The sequence below is a fragment of the Acomys minous genome (assembly GCF_964271855.1).
Source record: "Acomys minous genome assembly, chromosome: 2".
Classification (NCBI taxonomy): domain Eukaryota; kingdom Metazoa; phylum Chordata; class Mammalia; order Rodentia; family Muridae; genus Acomys; species Acomys minous.
This window is the reverse complement of record NC_140484.1, coordinates 64,140,225-64,163,041: the sequence shown is the minus strand read 5'-3', so window position 1 is coordinate 64,163,041 and position 22,817 is coordinate 64,140,225. Positions and strand designations below refer to the sequence as shown.

The following is a 22,817-nucleotide window of genomic DNA, read 5'->3' as shown; positions in this document are numbered from 1 at the left end:
CTGGAGAGATGACCTGGCCTGCCTAAGCCATGTGCTCTTGATGCTCAGCGGGGCTCGAGCGTATGTTTTCTAGGGCTCTTTCTTCCTTATTTAGAGACACTGATAGATAGTGGGGGAATATTCCATTTATTTCATGACTCCCTTGCGTGTTCTTATAACTGGTAGAGGAGGGACAGCAGCGCTTGATGGATTGAGAAAGGAATTTGTACACGTAGTGAGAGAGCTGGTCTCCCATGGACCTGGAGAATGGAGATGGCTGTTTGATTCTTCTCTGGGTAGCTCGGAGAGTGAGGGGAGGGGGTCTAAGCAACAGGCCTTTGGCTGTATGTGGGGGGCCCCCTTCCAGATGTTTGTCCCTGGCTACCAAATGCTGTGTTCAGAGAAGGAGGCTCTGCTCTCTCCAGTTCTGACTCCTGGGCTACTGAGCACATCTCTGTCTCAGTGCCATTGGGAGGCCTATTGCAGGGACTTTGCATGAACTGTGTTGGGCTGGCTTCTCCGGGAGCCTCATGGCAGTGACACTGGGCCATGCCATGTTAACAGAAAGCATGAAGCTTTGACCTTTGCAAAAATTTATAATCTGGAAATGATGGAACATTTTTCCTCGATCACCTGTCACCTGAATAAAATCTTAGAAATTAGTAGCTTAATTACTTCATATATTGATTGAGACAGTGTCTTGCTCTGTAGCTCAGGGGCCTGGGACTCCCTATACAGCTCAGACAATCATCCTGTCCAAGCCTCCCCAGTGTTGGGATTTGGGATGTGTACCACCATTCCTGGCTGCAAGTTAAAGCTCTATATCCATGCCTGGGAAAAAGTGGGAAAGTGGAGTCTTGCCAGAGATCAGGCTTGCCCTAGGCTGGGGGAGGTAGGCTGCAGGGACCATTCACTGACCTCTTGTGTGTTTGCAGTTCCTGCAGGACACCTTGGATGCCCTCTTCAACATCATGATGGAGAACTCTGAGAGTGAGACGTTTGATACCTTGGTGTTTGATGCGCTGGTAAGGGGCCTCCCTTTTCATCTGCTCAGAGGGTGAGGTTTTCTTTCATGCTGCAGCCTTTGAAGGGAGAAGGGACCTATCCCAGTCACCTTGAAAGCCTTTCCATTGTGGAGTCAATCAAAAGGGAAGCCCTGAGGAAGAGTGCAAATATACTTTAATGTAAAACTATAGTTATGTTAATACCCCTTGCTAGGGTAGGGAGGTACAACCGGAGGAGTGGCCTCTGCCTGGACCATTTCCAGCTCCTTTCCTCACATCACAGAGGAAGATTCTAGATTGGTTTTCTTTGGGCTACTCACGAGACTGTTTTGGTTCCCGTTGACAGGTGTTTATCATTGGACTAATTGCGGACAGGAAATTTCAGCATTTCAATCCTGTTCTGGAGACTTACATTAAGAAACACTTCAGTGCAACACTAGCCTACACGTGAGTTCTCCTCTGTCATTTGAAAACCACTGACGTTTGTAATCATTTCCCTCCGTGACTGTGGACTTTGACCGCACAGAGTCTTGACTCAAAGCTCTGGGTTTACTGGCATATTTTTTTGTATTATTGTTTCCTTCTTAACAGGCCTGAAAATCTTGTTGAAAGAGATACGTGATAAATTAGCTTCGCATTCTGGCATAAATCCTCGTTCTCTTCCATCCCTTCCATTTATCTCGGAAAATTTCTGCTTATGTTCGATGAGGCTGATGTATGGATGCAGCATGCTTCCTGTCACGCTGCCGCTCCACAACCAGCAACTGATGAATGAATAAGTGGCTGTGTTTCTGTTTTGAGGTTGTCGCTCCTTTAGTGTACATAAATGCAGTCTTGTATTCTTCAACCAGCCTCCTCACGACTTAAAGTATGTCTTCCGTTTTCTTAGAGAAGTTTCAGCTATTAAACTACTTAGATTTTTTTTTTCTTCTGTCCACCTGGGACCCTTGTCCCCCACCCCTGTCTGACACACAGGGGATGTGTGGGGCTTGGGCCAGCAAGGCAGGGCCACCTCCTGTTTGGTAACACATTTCTGGATACAGCAGACACGGGCTTCAATGACAGCTCTGTCCTTTGTGACTTGTGTGATCTTAGGCAACTTGCTTAACCTCTCCGGACTTCAGCCTTTTTGCCTATTAAAAAAGAAGATGGTTGTAGCCCTTGTTTGAGAAGTCTGATGAATTTTTAGAGCTCAGAATAAACCCTGATCTTTAGATCGCCAGCACTAAGCAGTTGTTGGGGTTTATTTGCTGTGTGTGACCTGCTCTCTCATGTTGGGATTTAATGACATGTATTCAAATTTTGGATTGTGTAATTGCATTGAAAATCTAAAAATAAAAATTCACGCCGTTTCTCTAAGAACACCACACTTGAAAGTCAGGGTCTACAAAATGAGTCCAGAGCCTCATCTGTGTTTCTGAGGAGAGTTGGTAAAAACCTGGGGTGTCTGCTAGAAAGCTGCCTTCTCTAGCTGAGAGCTCGAGGTCCAGGGATGCCAGCCCATGAAGCTAGTGGGTGGCACTGCCCAGTGTTGTGCTGCAGATCCCTTCCTTCCCTGTCCTGCATGCTTAGGACAGGTGGTGGATAGAGTCCCTGGCAGGGGTGGGAACTGCAGGACCTCCTTAAGCTTGCTGAGCCAGCTGGGAGGAGCCTTTGTATTCGTTTCCTGTTAATGTCCATCTAAACCTCGCTGTTTGCTGGGTGGAGATGCCCTGTGGGTTGACATTGGACCTTTTCCTATAGACTCTCTGGGAAAGGAACAATGTAGGGTGCCTTCCTGTTCTAGTGACCAAGCATGGCTATATTCAGGGACTGTGGATGTGTCCAGAAGATGTCTGCACAGGTAGCAGGGTCTCTATATGCAGCTGATTTAAAATTTTTCCTTTCCTACTTTAGCTCAGGATGTGACGGCAGAGCTGAGCTCCACCTGTAGTATCTGCTGCCTGGCGTGGTGCTGGGCTGTTGAGAAGGAGCAGTATCCTTACTGTAGGAAAATGAAAATGGAGGAGCTTGGGTCCTGGAGTGTATAGCTCAGTAGAGTCAGTGCTTGTGTAGCGTGCCTGATGCCCTGAGTTCTAGTCCCAGCATCGTAGGGCCAGGGTGCGATGAATGAGACCCCACTTAATAAAAAGTGGAGAGAGAGAGGGAGGGGGAGGGGGAAGAAGAGGGGAGACATTTTGGGAAATTAATCAAGGGGAGAATTTGTAAGACCCGTTTTATTTTGAAGCGTAGATGAGACAGAGGTGTGAATCAGTATCCTGCTCTCTAATGAAAAGACTTGTGTTTTGGAAAAAAGGTTTTTGTACCACATTCTGAAAAACTGCCAATCCATTGTTTTCTGCATTAACTACAATAATAATAATAATAATAATAATAATAATAATAATAATAACGACAACAACAATAACAAAAACAACCTACATGTTGGTAAATTAATAAAAAATAGGAACCCACATGTTTGACATTGCACTTAAAACAGTAGAACCTCTTTTTCCGTAATAGTTTTAAAATAAAAAATTTTAATTATGTATGCATTTGTCTGTGTTGGTTTGGGTATATGCATGTGAGTGCAATGCTTGTGGAGTCCAGAAGAGGGCGCCAGCTCTCCTCGAGCTAGAGTGACAAGCAATTGCTAGCTGCCCAACATGGGTGCTGGGAACCAAACTTGGTTCCTCTGGCAGAGCGGGATGTAATCCTAACTGCTGAGCCATCTCACCAGCTCTAAAACAGTAAACTCTTGCTTCTAAGGAAACCTTGGTTCCTCAGTATCTGAACTTTGAACCACCAAATGAGTAAGTTTCGATTTGTGATCTGGAGCACCACTGAAGGCTGCCCCTGCATATTATTCATTCTGTTCTGGGTGCTCATAATATTCTGTGGGTCAGTTGAAACTCTGGCACTATGTATTAAGAATCTCCATCCATCCTGTTCCCTGAAGACCTCAGCATGCCTCATTAGGCATCTCTGGCCTGGAACTCACTATGTAGATCCAGATGGCCTCAAAAGTCACAGGTTCACCTGCTTCTGCCTCTCCAAGTGAAGGCACATTGCCACTTTTTGCCTTTCTTTCCAGAAAGCTGCGAAATGCAGAGACAAGGCTCACAGCAGTGGGCATTCCCTTTAGCATCTCAGTACCACACACCAGGGCTGTGACCAGTGCTGATCCAAATGAGAAGAGAAGGAGATGTTCCTGTGAGGACTGTGTGAGGACAGTTCTTCATGCAACCTTCATTCACGTCATGGCTCTTTTCTGCCCTCTGCTCTGGTTCTCATGGAGCTGCTTAATTGAGGCTCCATTTGCTCCTTCCATTCCTGGCTTCTACCAGAGGTTTTGATCTTTGAGCAGTCATGAGAGGGCTTTGCAGATTATTTTTCTGAGTTTGGGCCATTCTCTTGGTAAATCATCATTATTATTTCAGCCCTTTCCTTTGATTAATGAGTTGGAATGATTCCCGTTCCCAAGTGTGTGCTATGGATTTGTTGTTGTTGTTGTTGTTGTTGTTGTTGTTGTTGTTGTTGCTGGGGGGGGAGTAAAAAGAAACAGCGTTGTGAGGCTTAGAACAATAACAGGAGCTGAGTGAGACAGACTTGGGCCAGGATTTCAGCTGTGTCCTGCGTATTAAGCGCTTCAAGGAGTGGCCTTTGCTTTGGGGAATCTCCCAATGAATCAGTCACAGTGCTAGATGCTCCCACTACGCCCCCCCCCCCCACCAGGTTTTCTTCTGAGGTGCGATAACTTGATCAAGTGTGAGAAATGCCTTTTCACTCATTTGGTCACTCACAATCCTTTAAACTTATTTTTTTTTTCTTTAATTAACATTGTATGTAGGGGGCTGGGGGATTGTCTCAGGGAAGCACTGGCTGCTCTTTCAGAGGATCGGTTTTGATGTGCAGCACCTACATGGCAGCTCTTGACTGTCTGCAACTCTAGTTCCAGAGAATCTGATACTTTCTTTGGGACTCTGATGGCACCAGATCCACATGTTGTGTACAGACATACATGCAAACAAGATAAAAAAAAAAAAAGTAAAAAAGCAAACTCTGTGTGTGTGTGTGTGTGTGTGTGTGTGTGTGTGTGTGTGTGTGTATGTGTGTGTACATATGTCTGTGTAGGTATGTTCACCTGTATAGGTTAACTGATGATGTCAGAGGTCCTCCTTCATCTCTCTCCATCTTGTTTTTTGAGGCAGAGCCTCTCACTGAACCAGGAGCTCACTGACTTGGGTAAACTCACTTCTCTGTAATCGCCACACCTCCCTTCCTCTGTCTTTGCCTTGCCAGCGCTTGTATTGCAAGCGTATGCTGCTACTACTATGCCTGACCTTTTTTTAGTGGGTACTGGGAATTGAACTTAGTTCTTTATTCTTGTGTGACCAGCATTTTGTCTGCTGACCCATCACCCTAAACTATGCACCATGGTATTTTTGCTCAATTACAATTCAAAAGTGGGCTTGGAGAAATGGCTCAATGATCTTAGGTACTTAGTGCTCCTGTAGAGAACACAAACTTGGTTCCCAGCACCACAAAGAGTCTCATAACTGCCTGTAACTCCAGTTCTGTGAGATTTGATGCCTCTGTGGGTATCTGTACACACATAGTATATATTAATTGGTGCCGGCATATGTGCATAGAGATAAAAATATATAAATCTTTAAAGAAAATAAAATTTCAAAGCTTTTTGTTCATTGCAGCAATAATGTAGGAAGAATCATTTCATGAAGTCAGTTTCTTTTTTTCACCTTTATAACTACTGCTGGAGACAAGATGTCTGTAAGGCAACGTATTGCTGTCCCCCAGCCAAGGAAGACTCTTCTTGCCCTTAGAGTCTATGTCCCTGTCAATGAAGAAGCCGTGTTCTCATTTCTGTATCACAGCTGTTTGTCGTTTCTTGAACACCATGTACTCATGTGCACTTGGCCTTTTTCCTTCAGCATAATGCTTTGGAGATTTGTCCATATTGCTGTATGTGTCATTGGTTGAATTGGGCCTTTTTTGATCTCTTAATCATAATTGACTTCCATGATTTGTCCTGTCATCATTGATAGATGGCTGGGGGCCGATAGTTTCCTAGTATGCTGACGGCTGAGAGATCGTCTTGTGTTTTATAGACACAGCATTCATGTCTCTTGGGCCAACAATCAAGTTTGCTGGACCAGAGAGACACACATGTAGTTTATGACAATTTTTTTTGTGTCACTTTGTATTTCCACTAGCGACTTATAAACATTCCTTTACAACAGAGTTAGAAGGTATGGCCGTGGATGTAGCTCAGTAGGTGGGGTGCAGAGAAGCCCTGGGGTTGATTCCTCAGCACACAAAACAAGGCTTGCAAGCAAACACCTGTAATCCGAACACTCTTGAGGTGAAGGCCAGAGGACCAGTGATGCAAGGTCCTCCTCAGCTTCATATGACAGCTTGCGTTACAGGAAACCTTCTCTCACAAACAAGCGCAACAACACAAAACAGCGACCCCACCTCCATGTTCGTGATGATGGAACCTTCTGTCCAACCTCTCTCCCTTTTTACTTAGCAATTGAGCAGTGTTCCGCTCTCCTTCATAATTAAATTACTTACACAGCTCAGGGGATGGGCATCATATTGCTTATCTATTTTATTGCTGCAGACTAAGCTGAGGGAAGTGTTACAGAATACACCAATAGTTGCTGGCTGTACGAGATTCCTCAAAGTGGAGTTGCTGGTGTCAAAGGATTTGAATATTTTTGCTCTTAACTGGTGTCAATGATAAAGTGCTCTGCCATGATATACGTTGTTGCTTTCCCTCCAACAAGTAGCATTCCTATTTTCCCCTCATCTTGTCTTTACTAGTTACTTGTTGATGTAATTGAATTATTCACTTTTTTTCCTTGGGTGCTGGGGATTGGGTGTAGGGCCTGGCACCCGCTGTAGGCATTTTCCCACTGAGCTGTTTTCTCATCCCTGGCTTATTTTACTTTACGTATATTTGTTTACTAATGACCTTGGTTACTTTTTAAAAAAATTATATTTCTCAAATTTTGAAATGTTCTGAATGAATATGTTACCATTTGGACTGTCAGGTTACATGCAATGAAGCAAAATAGAAAAATTTGAAGCTTTTTGCCGAGCCAAGAATTTTGCCAACAGGTATCTATGGCCAGTCATGGTGGCACATGGCTTTAATCCTAGTATTCTTTCTTGAGGTAAAAGCAGGTGGATCTCTGTAAGTGTGAGGCCAGCCTGGTCTTTCAGTGGTTCTCAACCTCCCTAGAGCTTCGACCCTCATGTTGTGATGACCTCCCAACCATAAAATGTTTCATTGCTACTTCATAAATGTAATTTTGTTACTCTTATGAATTATAACATAAATATCAGATATGCAGGATATTTGATATGTGACCCCAAAGGGGTCTCAACCCATAGGTTGAGAACCACTGAATAATAGTTCCAAGGCAGACAGGACTACATAGAGAAAGACTCTGTCTTGAAAAACCAAAACAACCAACCAACCTCCATTATCCCCCAAGCCCCCCAAACTTAAGACGTGACGAATTACAGGGTCCCAGTGATTCATTTGTATTTGCATCCCATACTTATGTCTGCCATGGGATGGATAATTTGAAAAATACTTCTGATGAATTTGTATGTGCTGTGATTTGTTTCAACTTTTTCATGTCAGTGATTTGTTTTATGCTCCCAGTTTATAAATGTGACCATGAGAAATACAGTTATTGTTTATGTTTTATAAACCGAATGGTTTGGGGGAGGGGGTGAATTCCATTACTAAGAAATGTAAAACCTATTCTAAATCTTAGTATTTTCTTTTTTTTTTTTTTTACCCTCCTAATAGAGGTCCTTAGGAAATTCATTGAAAACGTAGCACTGTTTATTTTGCATTGTCATCTAAAAATTTCCCGTCGAAGGCCTTTAGTTGCAGCAGATTAGCTAAGCGGAGCAGGTGGCTGATGGTCCTGAGTGAGGAGCTCCATCATCCCGCCCCTTTGGCATCCTTCTCCTGCCAGGAAGACATTCATTTTATCAGGTGCTTTGTCTGATTAGATGGGCTTTATGAATAGGCATATATTCAGAAGTGGGAACCAGAGTAAAAGTACTGCTGTAAACCTCACTCTCAGTTCAGTGTCCAGTAGGGATTTCTGAACTCTTGATTGACATATGTTTCCTTTGGGACTTAGGAAGCTGACCAAGGTGTTACGGACCTACGTGGCCAGTGCTGAGAAGCCGGGAACCAGTGAGCAGCTGTACAAAGCCATAAAGGCCTTGGAGTACATATTCAAGTTCATCGTGCGCTCACGGGTACTGTTCAACCAGTAAGTGTGGGCCAAGGCCCTAGGAAATCCTCATTCTTCTCTCTCTCTCTCTCTCTCTCTCTCTCTCTCTCTCTCTCTCTCTCTCTCTCTCTCTCTGTGTGTGTGTGTGTGTGTGTGTCTCTCTCTCCCCTCTTTGTCCTCCTCTCTGTCCTTGCGTCCTCCTTCCTCTCCTGGCCTTCTGCCATGGCCAGACACTCCTAGATAAAGCGGGGCAGGGGTGCATTTGCCCACGCTGACCCCGACTGCTTCCACAGTCATCCCTGCAGAGTTTGCACTATCCCAGAGTCTCAGAAGTGTGCCTGTGGGCCAAACACTGTCTGCTGAAAGCTTTTGTGATGCTTCTCACGCAGTGCTGGGCAGCCACCAAGGGCTTGGCAGTACTTTTCAGTATATCTTCATAGAGCAAAAAGTCCCACCAGAGCAAACAAAATGAAACAAGCAGTGCGAAGGAAAAGCCAAAATCAAGTTGTACTGCCTCATGTGGGAGCACTGCGGAGTACTGGGCACTTTTGCTGTGTTTCTCCGGACGCTAGAACACCGTCAGGCAGTCTGCCTAGTGAGTGGTTCATGGCAGCTGATCGCCTTTAGAGTTGATTTTGTACTTGAAAGCAAGGTGGGAAATTGATGACCTGATTATTTCACAGAACGTTGGTCCTTTATAAGCATAACATCTACAGTTGTCCTGATAAAATGAAATCACATTGTGGTCTCCCCTAGCATCTCACACTGGCAAAAGACACGTGGAGGTAGATAGTTTTGGGTGGAGTGTATGGAGTGGACTCTGCTTATTTTTGGAGGGTGCCATTTTGTGGGTGACTTAACAGTGACTGTGGTGAGCACACGGTGGCTATTCTAGATTGATTGACATTTCTTGTGGTAGGTTTCTACACACCGGGATGGGCTTTGTGAACCCAATAATCAGAGAGCACGCTGCCTTTGCCGAGAACAGGGCACACCATATATTATCAGTGAAAACTGGGAAATGTTCACTGGACTCCTGTCCACACCTGTTTCCTTCAGGTTTCAACTTTGCCCGCTTGAAGCAGATAGGTTTATAAATACCGAGAAGAAAGAGAAGCGAAGCATAAAGAACGACATAGCAGCATGCTACGGATGTGTAGACCAGTAATGGTCGGACGTGCTGTGTCTGCCAGGGACTGGGCAGCCCTCCCTGTGATGTTGGGCATGGCTCTGAGTGGGCTGTGCTCACCCCGGGGTTCCCATGGTTAAGACAGTTGTTATATGAGGACCCAAGGCTGGAGGCATCAGGCTTTGTCCTTGATAGGTCTCTTTCTTTTCACTCGTTGGAGATTGGCATGGCACTCCATGTGGATAGATTCTGACTTTTTTAGGGTGTTTAAGCTGGTGGTGAGTTTCTCGCTGTTAGGTAAGCATGTAGACAAGGTGAGCTTGCCTGTGCTTTCCTGTCCATTGTCTGCTTTTATGTCAGCTACGCTAATTGTGTGAAAGTGAACTCTTTGGCCCCTGGAATATTCATTTTTAATTATTTTTTTTTCCCCATTATACTCCTCTGCAAGTGTCATGACTCACAAACAGAGGTCAGTGGGGGGTTCTCTCCTTCTGCCCTGTGGTCTCTGGGGATCAAACTCAGGTCCTCAGCATTGGCAGCAAGTACTCTTGCCAACTGAGCCATCTCACCAGCCCCTCCCCCTTTCTGTTTCTTTAAACTCTCTCATTACAATAGGGTGGCGGGGTGGGAGGTGAGCTAGAAAACCCGTAACAGTTAGATGATGTGTCTTTTATCAGGGTTTACCTGAGAATTTTTAATCTTGTCCAGTGTATGATCCACGTGCTGCCAGTCCAAGGATTTGATGATGTGGGTGTCCTCTGCAGCCACAGTGAGGGTTTTCTCATTCCTCAGAGTCACAACAGCAGCCCGTCTGTGTGGGTTGTCATGGCAAATGTTGCCTCTTTTACAAACACTGCTGTTAGGAATGACTGTGGTCACTCGGTCCACTGAGATCAGCAGGGTGGACCAGTAGCAAATTCCCTGCCTCTCACTTTAGTCCCTTTGAAGTAGACTATGAATTTGGAGTCTCAGGCCCAAGACCTTAGAACCATGGGATCTCAGATTTGTTCAGTTTGATCAGTCTTATGGCGGTTGGGGAATATGTGTGGCTGCTTGTCAGCATTAAAAAACCACCTAAATGGCTTTACCAGGTGAAGCCCACTTTACTAACCCACCCTGTATCCAACTCCTAGCCTGGAAAAGACTTGGGCTCACATTTCACTCACTCCGTGGTACGCTCATGCTCTCAGCATCCTGTATCTTTCTATCCTGTTATCTCTAGAGATTCTTTTTCTTTTATTTGCTTGTTTGTTTGTTTGTTTTCTCATGACCTAAAGTGGCTCTGCCTTTCCTAGCAGGATGTTGATATTATTTCGAGCAGTGATGTCAGGCTGTAGAGTATGTAGTTAAGCCAGTTCTCTTAGAAAGAACCTCTTCCAGCTTTCAGAGTGCTGTGTGTTAGGAGAGAGAGAGATAGGAACTAAGTTGAAACAGAGTTTATTGGTACTTTCACCAAAATCAAAGCGGCTGTAATAATCTATCCTGGGTAGTTAGTCTCTACTCATTGTCAATGCCTTCAACCCAGGGTACCTATTGCTTGGAATGCTCAGATTTCCCTACCTCATCTCAGGTTCTAAGTTCTCTTCATACAGGCTCTGTGGAGCTTCTCTTCGTCATTAGAGACTTGTCACCAGCGTCTTTATGATTTACACTCATTGGAATACTAGATGATCTAGGCACCTAAAACTAGACTACTAAAACACACGGCTGCCTGTAAGGATGTGATGTTAGAATCCAACTTCTGCTCAGCTCTCTTCTCACGGATGCTGACTCATATCCTACTGGGCCCCTGTGATGAGCCCCACATGGGAAGTGAGTCTACACCGAAGGGGTGCCACCACATCCTGCTCCCTCCCCACTCTCCCTCTCCGTCATCATCTTCCTTCTGCTTGGGAATTTGGGAGCTTGGCTTTAGGCTCTTGCTGTGAAGCCCTTCAGTCCTCAAACGGTATAAGAAAAGACTCTGCCCTCTGCTCCGTGGGGCTCTCACTCCACTATGACTGCAGCATGCTGTCTGTCTCTGGCGCTGGAGCCTGAACTTTCCTTACAGCCCCCACCTTGCTGTTGCCTCTCTGTCTGTAGTCCCAGACGTCCTCTTACCCTCTTGCTTCAGGGTCCTCTTGAACCATATGCCCCACCTAAAACCTAACCGGAGCATGACACAGGAAGTGTCCCATTTAGGGGTCGAGAATACCTTGTTTTCTGTGCTGGGTCTTCTGCCTGCCTCTCCCTAGGTCTCAGCAGGAACCAGCCTCGTTCCAAACTGCATTTCTTTGCTAGAATAACATGCACCTTTTTAAGTGCCCAGCCTGTGCAGTACACAAGCCGAACATCAGCCATCTTGGAGAGGCGGTGAAGTCTTGCACTCTCCAAGGTCCTTGTCTGGAGTCATGGCCCTCCTTACTGACACAAGAGGTCACGGTGAGTTGGAGTTGGTGTCTGCTCTGCCTCTCCTTTCTCCCTCTCCCTCCTCCTTTGTTCCTTTCTTCTTCCATAAAAATGTAATAGCTTAAGTTCTGTCTGTGTCACAGTTTTCACATCCTGGTCCAAGCCTTCTGCATGTTGTGGGTTTTAGCTGCCTACTAGGATGTTGAATATATGCCTTTCAGAGCGCAAAGTGCACTTGTAGCCGTATTGTTTTGGATATGAGAAATACCTCTTCTTTATGCCTTTGGCTGAAAAGTGCTTTAATATCTTGTAGATTCCAGGGGCTGAGAAATTCATGCCCTTTCAGCCATAGCTGCCTCTGGTAGGCTTCGTTTCCTGCCCATGATGTCCTGATGCCTTGTCCTTTCATGACATTTATCATTAACATGAAGGGCCTGATAGGAGTCTTGGCCCATTCCTGTTTTGAATGAGTTACTTGAAGAGGCAACAGCCTGGCGTCCCAAGCAGACTTTTGGAGTGTTTAATCATCAGAAGCTCTCTGCAGGTCTCATGGGGGATATTTTCAGAGGCAGGGAGAAAAACAAAGTGGAGTTTCCATTTTCTTACCTATAGTACACTCATTACCTTGGGAGAAAAGCAGTTGTTCTCATAGCTGGGATTGATAAGTGGGTCTTTTTTTTTCCCCCGTTCAGTTGGAACAAACTTTTGAGGCCTATTCTTTTTTCTTCTTTCATAATGGTCCACTGTGTTTTCAAGTATAATATAGTTGCTGTGTTAAATTCTGGGATAATTGCGAGTAATTATTCTTCTGAAGAACAAAGAGATGAAACTTGGGAGATAGGGATATTGACGCTTAGTGCGTTCTATGACTGCCTTTCTGTGGTGCGGTCCCATCCCATACCCTTTGTTCTACTTAGGAAGCTCTTTTTGTCTTCAAATGAGAATAGCGGCTCTGGCCCAAACAAATTTGATTCGTGGTGAACTCGGTGAAAGACTCCAGGCAGCCAGAGGCTCTTCTGCTGTGTGTTTTTCTGCCTTCTGTGTGGGTGGATCGCAGAGGCTAGAAAGCCTAAAGTAGATACATCCTGCAGCAGACGTGCTGAACGCTGGCCTCCGTCTAGCGCTTGCTTGGTGCCTCCACTGCCTTTAGTGTGCTGTCATTTCTGCTTGTCATCTGGTGTTAGCTTTGTGAATAATTAGTTATTGATCATGAATAAGTTATGTCGATCTGTCTTTGTGCTCTTGTTCGTTGGGTCACAAAATAGGATTTAGTCCTTAGACAAAGAGCCCGTCCTCATTCATTGTTCATGAATACTTATTGAAAATAGAGCAAGGAATGGGGAGATCTTACTCATCAATTTATTTATTGATAAGTTTCCGGGTTCCATCTACCTGTCCCTTCTTCCACTTCAAAGTAGGTAAAATGAGTGACTCTTCCTGGCATATTTGATGAAATCAGGATGGAAAGTTCTAGAGACTTACTTCTCTGATGATCTTTCACTATAGACAGATGTTTCAAAGGAGTCACTGCTTGGTGCTAAGCATCCATTAGCGTAGGCATACTGTTTGCCAAGAGAACAGTCACTCATTGTTAAAATGTCATCCTTGAGAGGTTCTCTGCAGGGCTTCAAGTATATTAAAGGCTCATATGTTGTGCTTTATGGGTTTGGAGCAGTTGTTGTTGGCCTACAGGTTTATAACTGTTGTCTGTTGTATGGATTTCATGCTTAATCAGCATGGAAGTTTTCCTCAATGTCTGCCTTGGCGTGTGTATTTCTTTATTCATCCTTTTATTTTCCAACTCTCATTGTTTCATATTCCATTCCCTTGCCACTTTGCCCAGACTTATCTCAGAATTCATAATGTTATTTAGGCTGGTCTTGAACTCATGGCGATCCTCTTGCCTCAGTCTCCTAAGAACTAGGATTGCTGGCATGAGCCTCCATGCCCAGTGTAAGGCATGTCTTTTTATATAAGCACAGTGTGTATCTATTTTTATTTACCAGTCTCACAGTTTTTTAAATTGTTCATTCCATTTGTTTACATATAATGTTGTGAGGTTTTAGATTCCATTTCTCAGGCTAAATTTAATAATAATAATAATAATAATAATAATAATAATAATAATAATAATAATAATAATAAACCACAGAGATTTTCTAAAGCAAATGATACTTCTTTGTCCATAGCATTGTAATGAGGATAGCAAAGGGTTGAAATGAAACACGAGCCATTAAAGAGGATGCAGCAAGAGGAAGTTTTTAAGGACCAAGAGAGAAAGATTACATCACACACTTCTGAATAATCATCTTTGGCTACAGTGAACAGACCGGAGTGACCTCAGTTTGAGGTTGCTGGGTGGATGGATATCTTGATAGAAATAGAAAGCTGTGGTGCCCGTCCATGCACACCTGTGCTGTGAAGCATCTGTTGTGACTGTTTCTATAGGACATTCATGCTGAGGACCTTCCCTTCATAGCCTCCAGCTTTAGGTACTTTTGGGGAATAGGAGCTACATAAAAACTACATTTTGATTCTGACAACTTTTGCATTCTTATTTTAAATAAACATTCCCCCCCCCCACCCCCTAAGTAGTTGTTTATCAACAGGCCTGTAGATAGCCTTTGACTGTAAATTGTTGTGGACACATTGTTCTCCTGGTTGCTCGTTTGGTCCCATGTCACGGGCAGAAGCAATCGGTGCCCAGGGATCAGTGTCACACCCCATTGGGACCAGGTCTCTGGAGAAGGTCTGCTGGAGACCGGTGGTAAGGTCCTTTTCCTGTGTTTTGTTCTTTGGAAATGGGTATCTTTTCAAGCAGCGAGCTTCCAGCAAATAAGCAAAACAGAGAGGTTCAGTAAATACATGGCAAGGGGAGTTTGGAAATGAAAGAACAAAGAAGGAAATTCCATTTGCATATAGAATTTGGAAATGGTGCTGATTGTTAGAATTCTAAGAAATCTTGCAGTCCATAATACTTTCACATCAACAATCCAACATCATTATAAAATAATCCCCATTCTTGTAACTAGAGTCACAAATCAAATCTAATCACTTTCAAAGCAGTAAAAGCAGTACTTAAAGGACTTCAAAACAAGCAGATGTCAGGCTGGAGAGATGGCTCAGGGCTGACAGCACTTGCTCCTCTTGCAGAGGACCCAAGGTCAGTTCCCAGTGGGATCCAATGGCCTCTTCTGGCCTCTACCACCACCGCACACACATGGTCCTTATACATATTTGCTGGCAAAAGATGCTCTTTAAACAAACAAACAAACAAACAAACAAACAAACAGATGTCACTAAGGAAACAATCATTAAGATTTAAGTTTTTGTAAAACTAACTCTGACAGTAGAAAAATTATCCCAAGAAAATAGAAAAGCCTTGTACCCTAAGACACTTTACATTTTACTGGGAACAGATATGCATTTCAATTAATTTGTGTAAAAAAAGAGTGGGAGTCAGGTTTTAGCTCTGTGTAGGTTCTGGTTTAGAGAGGCACTGGAAATGCGTTATAAATGTGAACATGCATCAGTTTCCATCTGTAAGATGGCTTCTTCCCAGACTTCCAGCGTGTAGTCTCTAACAGGCTGGCGCTCTCACTTTGTCTCTTTCTTTCTCCTTCTTCACGTGGAACAATGCCTGCCATTCTGCTAGTGAACAAAAGTTCCATTTTGTAACACTAGGTCTTCTTATTTGAAAAACAGATTTTATTTTCCCTTCTTTACCAAAAATGTCTCTTTCTCCTCACAATTCCATTCATCTTGTTCCTTCCTGCTTCCGGGTTCCAGCTAGGCTTTGCTTCCTTCTCTAAACTGACACTTTTTTTTTTTTAAAGCTCTAAAAATCTCTGCATTTAGACAATTACTCTTTTTCACAAAAGATGGATTTTATGTGTTTCAAGATTTCCTCATCAAAACATGCTGCAGTTTGGCATTTTGTTCTTTCCATATAGCATTATCCATTCAGCTCCAGTTCAAAACACTGAAGTAATCAGTTCTGTGGCCCATCTTGAGTTTTTTCCATATGCTGACAACATATGGCAATGTATATTTTAATAGACCCAGTCATATATTATGTTATACAGATTAAAAATGCCAAGAGACATTTAATTTCTATTTTACTCATTTTTAGTATTTTAACTTACATTGGAACCATGCAGTGCCTTTGTATATTTAGTGCCACTTGCAGAATTTCGCTTACATGGCGAGTTTATTCTTAAACATACCATTTAACACTAATTTAATTTATTCTTTGATTATAACTTGGAGAAATTGGAGATGTCATATATGTGGTCTTTATTTTCTGTTATTTCCTTGTCAAAGACGAGCCCTAAAAGGTAAATGCCTGTGTTTAATGTGCAGAAGGCAGTAGATGTTATATTTTCTTTTTATTTACATATTTATTCTTAGGTCAAAGTTATGGTTTGATTTTGATATTCAGCAGATGAGATCAGTACAGCCTAGCTAAGCTGTGAAGTGTGGGCCAATTTGAATGCTAATTCCAGCAAGTATCTCTGTTTTTATTTTGTCAAAAATTTTAAAAGAGAACAAGACAGTAATGTAAATTTATTAGTTTATTGAAAGATTGTTGAGTGAAAATTATATTTATGACACAATGGAATGCATTAAGGTCACCTACTTAGATAATGAAACTGTAAGATTTTTATTTGTAGTTTTATGAAGCCTGATACCAAATTGTTCAGCCTCAGCAGTTCACATAGTATATAGTTTTCAAATAAACCTCTTCTACTTTTATTGTTTTCTTCTTTCATCTCAAATGAACTTAGAAGTAACGCTTAGATGTTTTCATTTTGGCTAGGACTGGGTGAAATAAATTTCCAAACTCTCTTAAATAACAAGGTTTGTTTTAGTGTGGGAAAAAAAAAGGGGGGGGGGATTGACACTGAAGTAAAAGGAAGAAAAAAATGCCAGATATACATGTATATACCATTAATATATCTATCATAATACATGTGTTATAATCAGCATGTAAAGTAGTATATAATATATGCATATACAATCTCATACAATCCTATGTTCCTGATAGAAAATCACACATATACATGTATATACCATTTATTACGTCTGTCATAATATCTGTGTTATAATCAGCATATATAGTAGTATACAATATATGTATATTCGATCTCATACAATCCTATGATCCTGATAGAAAATCATAAAATTCTTAGTGAAATCTAAATCACTAAACACAACAGCCTTATAAAGCTTTTTGTTCCTATCTTAGACAAATAGCAAGAGGATATACTAAGAAATAAAGGAAGTTTTATCTCGGGTGTTTTCTTTCTTCAAGTGAAAATAACTTGGGAATTTGGAAAACTCTGGTTCCACCTCCTTGCCCCAGGCAAGAGGAATAGAACTCAAGCAAAAGCTTAGAAAACAACATCTCAAGAATTTGAGGTTACATCTGAATCAAGATTTCAAAATCCCACTTCACAAATGGCCTTCCATTTTCCTGATATTTATGCCTGGATTGAAAATAGAGAGAGAAAAAGAACCCCTCAGGTTTATTGTACAATTACAAATTAAGAATAATCATGACAGTTCTGACTTGAGAATTTTATATCAGGCATGCAATCAAAAAATGTTTTTAGACACACAGAACTGAGAGAGATTCACCACTAAAACACACTGACGTGAACACAAGTGTAAGTATTTCAAAAACACGGTAAGAGATCGCCTGCTGCAGGACCTATTGGTAAAGTTATTCCCTTAGGTTGCAGGGCCAGCCAACCCTGGCTAAGTTAACTCTGCCCTGAGCTGTTGTTGGCACTCAAGGGGGAAAAAAAAACCCCAGTTACCTTTCTGCCAAGTCATCCCCGTGAGAACTGGCAGCACGTGTCAGAAGAGCCTTCGCAGGGGTTTCACCTCAAAGACGGCTCATGAAGGGATCCTCCCAATGAAATCGTATGAAATTGGCAGTGTGCCTTTGTCAGAAAGTGGGACTCTTGATTTGAGGAAAGACTCACAACTCAGAAAAGGCTGTGTTGTGGAAATGGAGAATACTATAGGCTCCATATAGGGTCTGCTAGAGTTGGCTCCTGGCTCCAAAGGAACTGTGTTTTGGGTCCCTTTGTGGTCACCACAGATATCAATTTACTTTTATTTTATTTTTTAATATTTATTTATTTATTTATTATACAGTATTCTGCCTGCATATGTGCCTCTGCAGGCCAGAAGAGGGCACCAGATCTCATTATAGATGGTTGTGAGCCACCATGCGGTTGCTGGGAATTGAACTCAAGACCTTTGGAAGAAGAGCCAGTGCTCTTAACCTCTTAGCCATCACTCCAGCCCCCAGATATCAATTTAAATAAGAAAAAAAAAATCTGACACCCATTCATCCATGTATATATGTAGATGTGTATGCATATATTATAAGGTATATATTATATAAGGTATATATTATATATATATGAGGTATGTATATATTATAAGGTATATCTTAAAGTTATATATAAGTATTATCTACTGTCTACCATCTGTCTGTCTTTCATATCTTTCATCTATCTTATCTACTTGTTTTTTCATCAACTCTCTATTGTCTCTCTACCTGTCTCTCTGCTTTTCCACCCACCCAAGCTAGTAATCATTGTCAACTTGATACAACCTAGGGTTACCTGAGAAAGAACTACAGTTGAAGAATTGCCTCCAGTACGTTGTCTTGTGACCGTGTCTATGAGCTGTCCGTTGATCTAGGACAGCTCTCTCAACCTGGGGATCATGACCCCTTTGGGGTTTGAAGAACCCTTCCACAGGTGTTGCCTAAGACCATCTGCTTATCAGATGTTTATATTACAGTTCATAGTGGTAGCAAGATATCAAGTATGAAGTAGCAACGAAAATAATTTTATGGTTGGAGGTCACCACAACATGAGGCGCTGTGTTAAGGGATCACAATGTTAGTAAGACTAAGGACTGCTCACTGCTCTTGGAGGTCCACACCACTATGGTGGTACCATCCCCCCGCCCAGGTGTTTCTAGGCTACATAAGAAAGCTAACTGATCGTAAGCCGGGGAGTAGGGCAATAAGCAGAGGTCTCCAGTGGTTTGTTTCTACATGAGTTTCTGCTCAGGCTTCTCTCAGTATAGGCTGTGACTTGAAATATAAGCCAAATAAACCTGTTTTTCTCTGAGTTGCTTTTGGTCAGTGCTTCTTCCAGCAATGGGAAAGAAACTAGGATGCTACCTATATCTTCTATCCTGTCTCTTTTCTGTATGTCTATTGGGGTCTAATATATATATATACATACATATACACATACACATATATATATACATACATATATATATGTATATATGGGTATCTATCATCTCTATGCATATATTTATATTTATATCTGTCCTCATCCACCAGTCACCTCTCTCTGTTTATCATTTCTCTATATCAACTTTCTATGTGTCTCTCACATCTGTCTGTCTGTCTGTCTGTCTGTCTGTCTGTCTGTCTGTCCCTCTGTATCAATTACCAAGCAAGGTAACTTTATAGAAGAAAAGGTTCATCTGGACTCATGGTTCCAGAGGGTCAGACTCCATAATGTGGAGCAGAGGCAGCAGACATGGTGGCCGAGAGGAACCTGACAGCTCACATCTCCAACTGCAAGAAGGAAGCAGAGTGAGAGAGCTAGGAATGGCTTGTCCCTTGAAACAAATCTCAAAACTCACCCCCAGCAATGCACTTCCTTTTCCAAGGTCAGCCCCTACCCAAACAGCAGCACCATCTGGGGGCCAAGCATTTACACATCAGAGCCTAAGGGGAACACACATTCCAATCACATGGTTGTGTATCTACCTCTCCCTCTCTTTATGTATCATCGCTCTAGCTGTTTGTCATCTCCCTAATCTACTCAGTTTGACAAAGGTTCTTCAATGGATAATGTGCTTTATTTGGGAATAGCATTTCCATGGTAACAGCGGAACAATATAGTGGGAGCATGCACGGCACCTGTAGACTAGACATATTCGGAGGTTGAGGCAGGGGAGTGGTTTTCAAGATCAAAGCGTGGAATAGCATTGGATGCTTGAAGTGCAGTTGTCAGCCATGCAGATTCATGGCAGGGGTGGCATCGGTCCCAGGTTGAGGAGGCAGGTGCTGGGGAGAGGACCTGTATGGTGGAGGTGCAGCTGCTGTGCACCTGTGAGCTTCCAGGCCTTTTTTTATTCTTGAAAACTTTAACTCTCCCGCGTGTGCTTGTGTCTGTGTGGGGGATGTGCATGCGAGTCAGTGCTGTTGGATGGCAGGAAAGAGTAATAGATTCCCTAGGCACTTGTGAGTTGTCTGATTAAGGTATGGGAACAGAATTCATGTCCTCTGCAAGAGCGATGCTCTCCTAGCCACTGAGCCACCTCCCCAGCCTTATTTACTTGTTTTTTTTTTTTTTAGCAGTTTAGCATGAAAAGACGCCATATTGATTTAGAACAACATTTACATTTTTTTCACACATTTGTTTGTATTACTTTTCTATGCATTCTTCTCTCTTTAAGCATTATGTACCTCGATTCTTCCTTTTTTTCCCTTTGCTTTCTTCAATATCAGTTAATGTTTTCTATTTCCTACTGCCTTAACATGTTAAACATCTTTTGCTACTTTTTTTTTTTTTGGTAATTATCCCAGATGGAAACACGCCTGCAAAATGTAAAGAATAATCTAAATTTCCATTACCACATCCCTGAAAATGCGCTAGCTACACGGAACTGCAGCCAATGGAGGCTCCATGCATTCTTTTCGTCCTTGGCACTAATGTCGCCACGCACTTTAATTCTGCGTGTACTCTGAGCTCGGTCACACATTGCTGTTTTGAATAATCGGTATTCATTGGCCGTGCTCTACGTATAGAATTGCTTTTCATCTCTCTTTTAACTTCAGGTTTCCCTCAGGGGTCGTTTTCCTTCTGTCAAAAAGAGTTCCCTGTAGATTTTCTTTTAGAAGGAACCAGCTACAGGCTTTGCGTATATGAAAATGATTTATTTCGTCTCTGTGTTTGAAAGATGCTTTCACCCGACGCAGCCCTCCAGATTGGCAGTGTTCTTTCTCTAGGCGTTACTCTGTTTTCTTCTGGTTCTCGTCATTTCTGGTGGGAAGTCTGCTTTCAGGCAGATGGTTACATCCTTAAAGACAAAGTAATGTGCGTCTCCTCCTTCAGCTGCCCTCAAGGTCTGTGTCTGTGGTTATTTGCTGGGCTACTGTGGGCTGCGTAGGAACACTGTCCTTTGCGTTTCTTTCCCACTGTTAGCTTGGGGTTTGGGATTGAAGCCTTTGATCACCTATCTGAAGGCCTCATTTATACCCTCCCTTCCTGCTGATACCTGAGTTCTATGTGTCTCAGACCTCTTCATTGTGTTCCATTTCCCACACCCTTCTCTGACTTTTCCTCCTTTGTAAAAATCTTCTTAGTGGCTTTTCTCTGGGTTGTTTTCCATTTTACTGTTTTTGTTTCTTGCTGTGTGGGCCCTCTAGTTAGCCCAATCAGCCTTGGCTATCCTAGACTCCCTTTGTAGACCAGGCTGACCTCGAACTCACAGTGATCCTCCTGCCTCTGCCTCCTGGGTGCTGGGATTAAAGGCGTGTGCCACCATGCCCAGCTCCAATCAGTCAAGTCTTAATGTTAATTATTACATTTTATAGTTTGAGAACTTGCGTTTTAAAGATCTATTTGTACATACTCTACCTTGACTTCTGGGTTCTTTTTTACTTTTTATTTTCTGACATTCCATTTCTTTATTTTCTCTAATTTAAAAAAAAACCTGTTTTATTTTTATTTCTGTGCATGCCTGTGTGTCTCCCTGTGTGTAAGCTTCTGTATAAGGTACCCACAGTAGCCAAAAGAGGGTGGTGGACACCCTGGAGCCTGTTGTATGCTGCCATGTAGGTGCTGGTGACTAAACTAGGGTCCTTTGCAAGAGCCTCTGTAAGTCATCTCCCTGGACTCCTTGTTTCCTCTAATTTTCATGTTTCTATCAACTGACTACAGGACATCTGTGTTCTGGGTCATTCTCATCTTTTCTTGTTTGGTTTGGCCGTGTCAACCAACTTTGGCTGAGATTAGTGAGTTTTGTTTGACAGCTGGACTACACAAATGCAAGAGTGTGGAAGCTCCAGGCTGTATGGTTATCTTCCTGAGGTGGCTCATCCCATCTCCTGGGTTGAGCATCTCGGTCTTGCTGGATACTATCCATGGACATGACTGTACTCTAGGCCTGGTCATTTCTGTGGCCGTGGGGGGAAAAAATACTCCAACAAAAGGCAACTTTGGGGAGAAAATGCTTATTTCTCTTTCAATTCTAGGTCACAGTCTTATCATTTCTGCAACCTCAAGGCAGGTACAGCCAAAGTCAAGAGAAAAGAGATAATAAATACACCCAGCCTGCTGTCAGCTTTGTCTTCTCTAATACTGTTCGGGAGCCCCTGCCTGGGGTATGGTGCTACCCACAATAGCCTGGGTCGTCCTACATCAACTAATAATCCAGACAGTCCTCTATAGATGGGCCCACCCCTCATCACCTCCCGATCCTCCCTCCCCAACACCCCCTCTCTCCTTCCCTCCCCGAGTCCTCAGAAAGGGGAGCTCTCTTCCCCTAACATCTGACTGCAGCCTATCAGGCCTCATCTGGACTGCCTGTATCCGCTTCCTCTGTGGCCTGGCAAGGCCGCCCTGCCAGGGGGAAATGATCAGCATATGGGGGCCAGAGTCCATGACAGAAGTAGCCCCTACTCCCCGTATTATGGGACCAACAAGGAGACTGTGCTGCCTATGGAACTCCTGGCCTCTCCAGGTCCTTCTATTCCCCAACTCTTCCATAAGACTCCCTGCGCTCCACCGCTAAGTTTGGCTGTGGGTCTCAGTATCCGCTCGGGTCTCCTGCAGGGTGGAGTCTTTCAGAGGACCTCTATGGTAGGCTCCCATCCTGATCCTTTTCTTCAACTACTTACAGTGTCTATTCTATCTGCCCTTTTAAATGACAATAAGCATCCAGGCTGTCTTTTACAATTAGCCAAAGCCTACTTTGTGGACAGGTCAGTTTGAGTACCTT

The 22,817-nt window shown here is 43.1% G+C and overlaps 1 protein-coding gene across 2 annotated transcripts in view; it reads left to right on the top strand.

Annotated features, from left to right (window-relative positions):
• Positions 1 to 22,817, top strand: part of DOCK1 (dedicator of cytokinesis 1) — a 502,641-nt gene that overhangs the window by 109,673 nt on the left and 370,151 nt on the right. For both annotated transcript variants that reach the window (XM_084751055.1, XM_084751054.1), the window contains exons 20-22: positions 915 to 1,004; positions 1,330 to 1,430; positions 8,153 to 8,287. In XM_084751055.1, the coding sequence (XP_084607181.1) occupies positions 915 to 1,004; positions 1,330 to 1,430; positions 8,153 to 8,287 (326 nt within the window). The remainder of the gene's footprint in view (positions 1 to 914; positions 1,005 to 1,329; positions 1,431 to 8,152; positions 8,288 to 22,817) is intronic.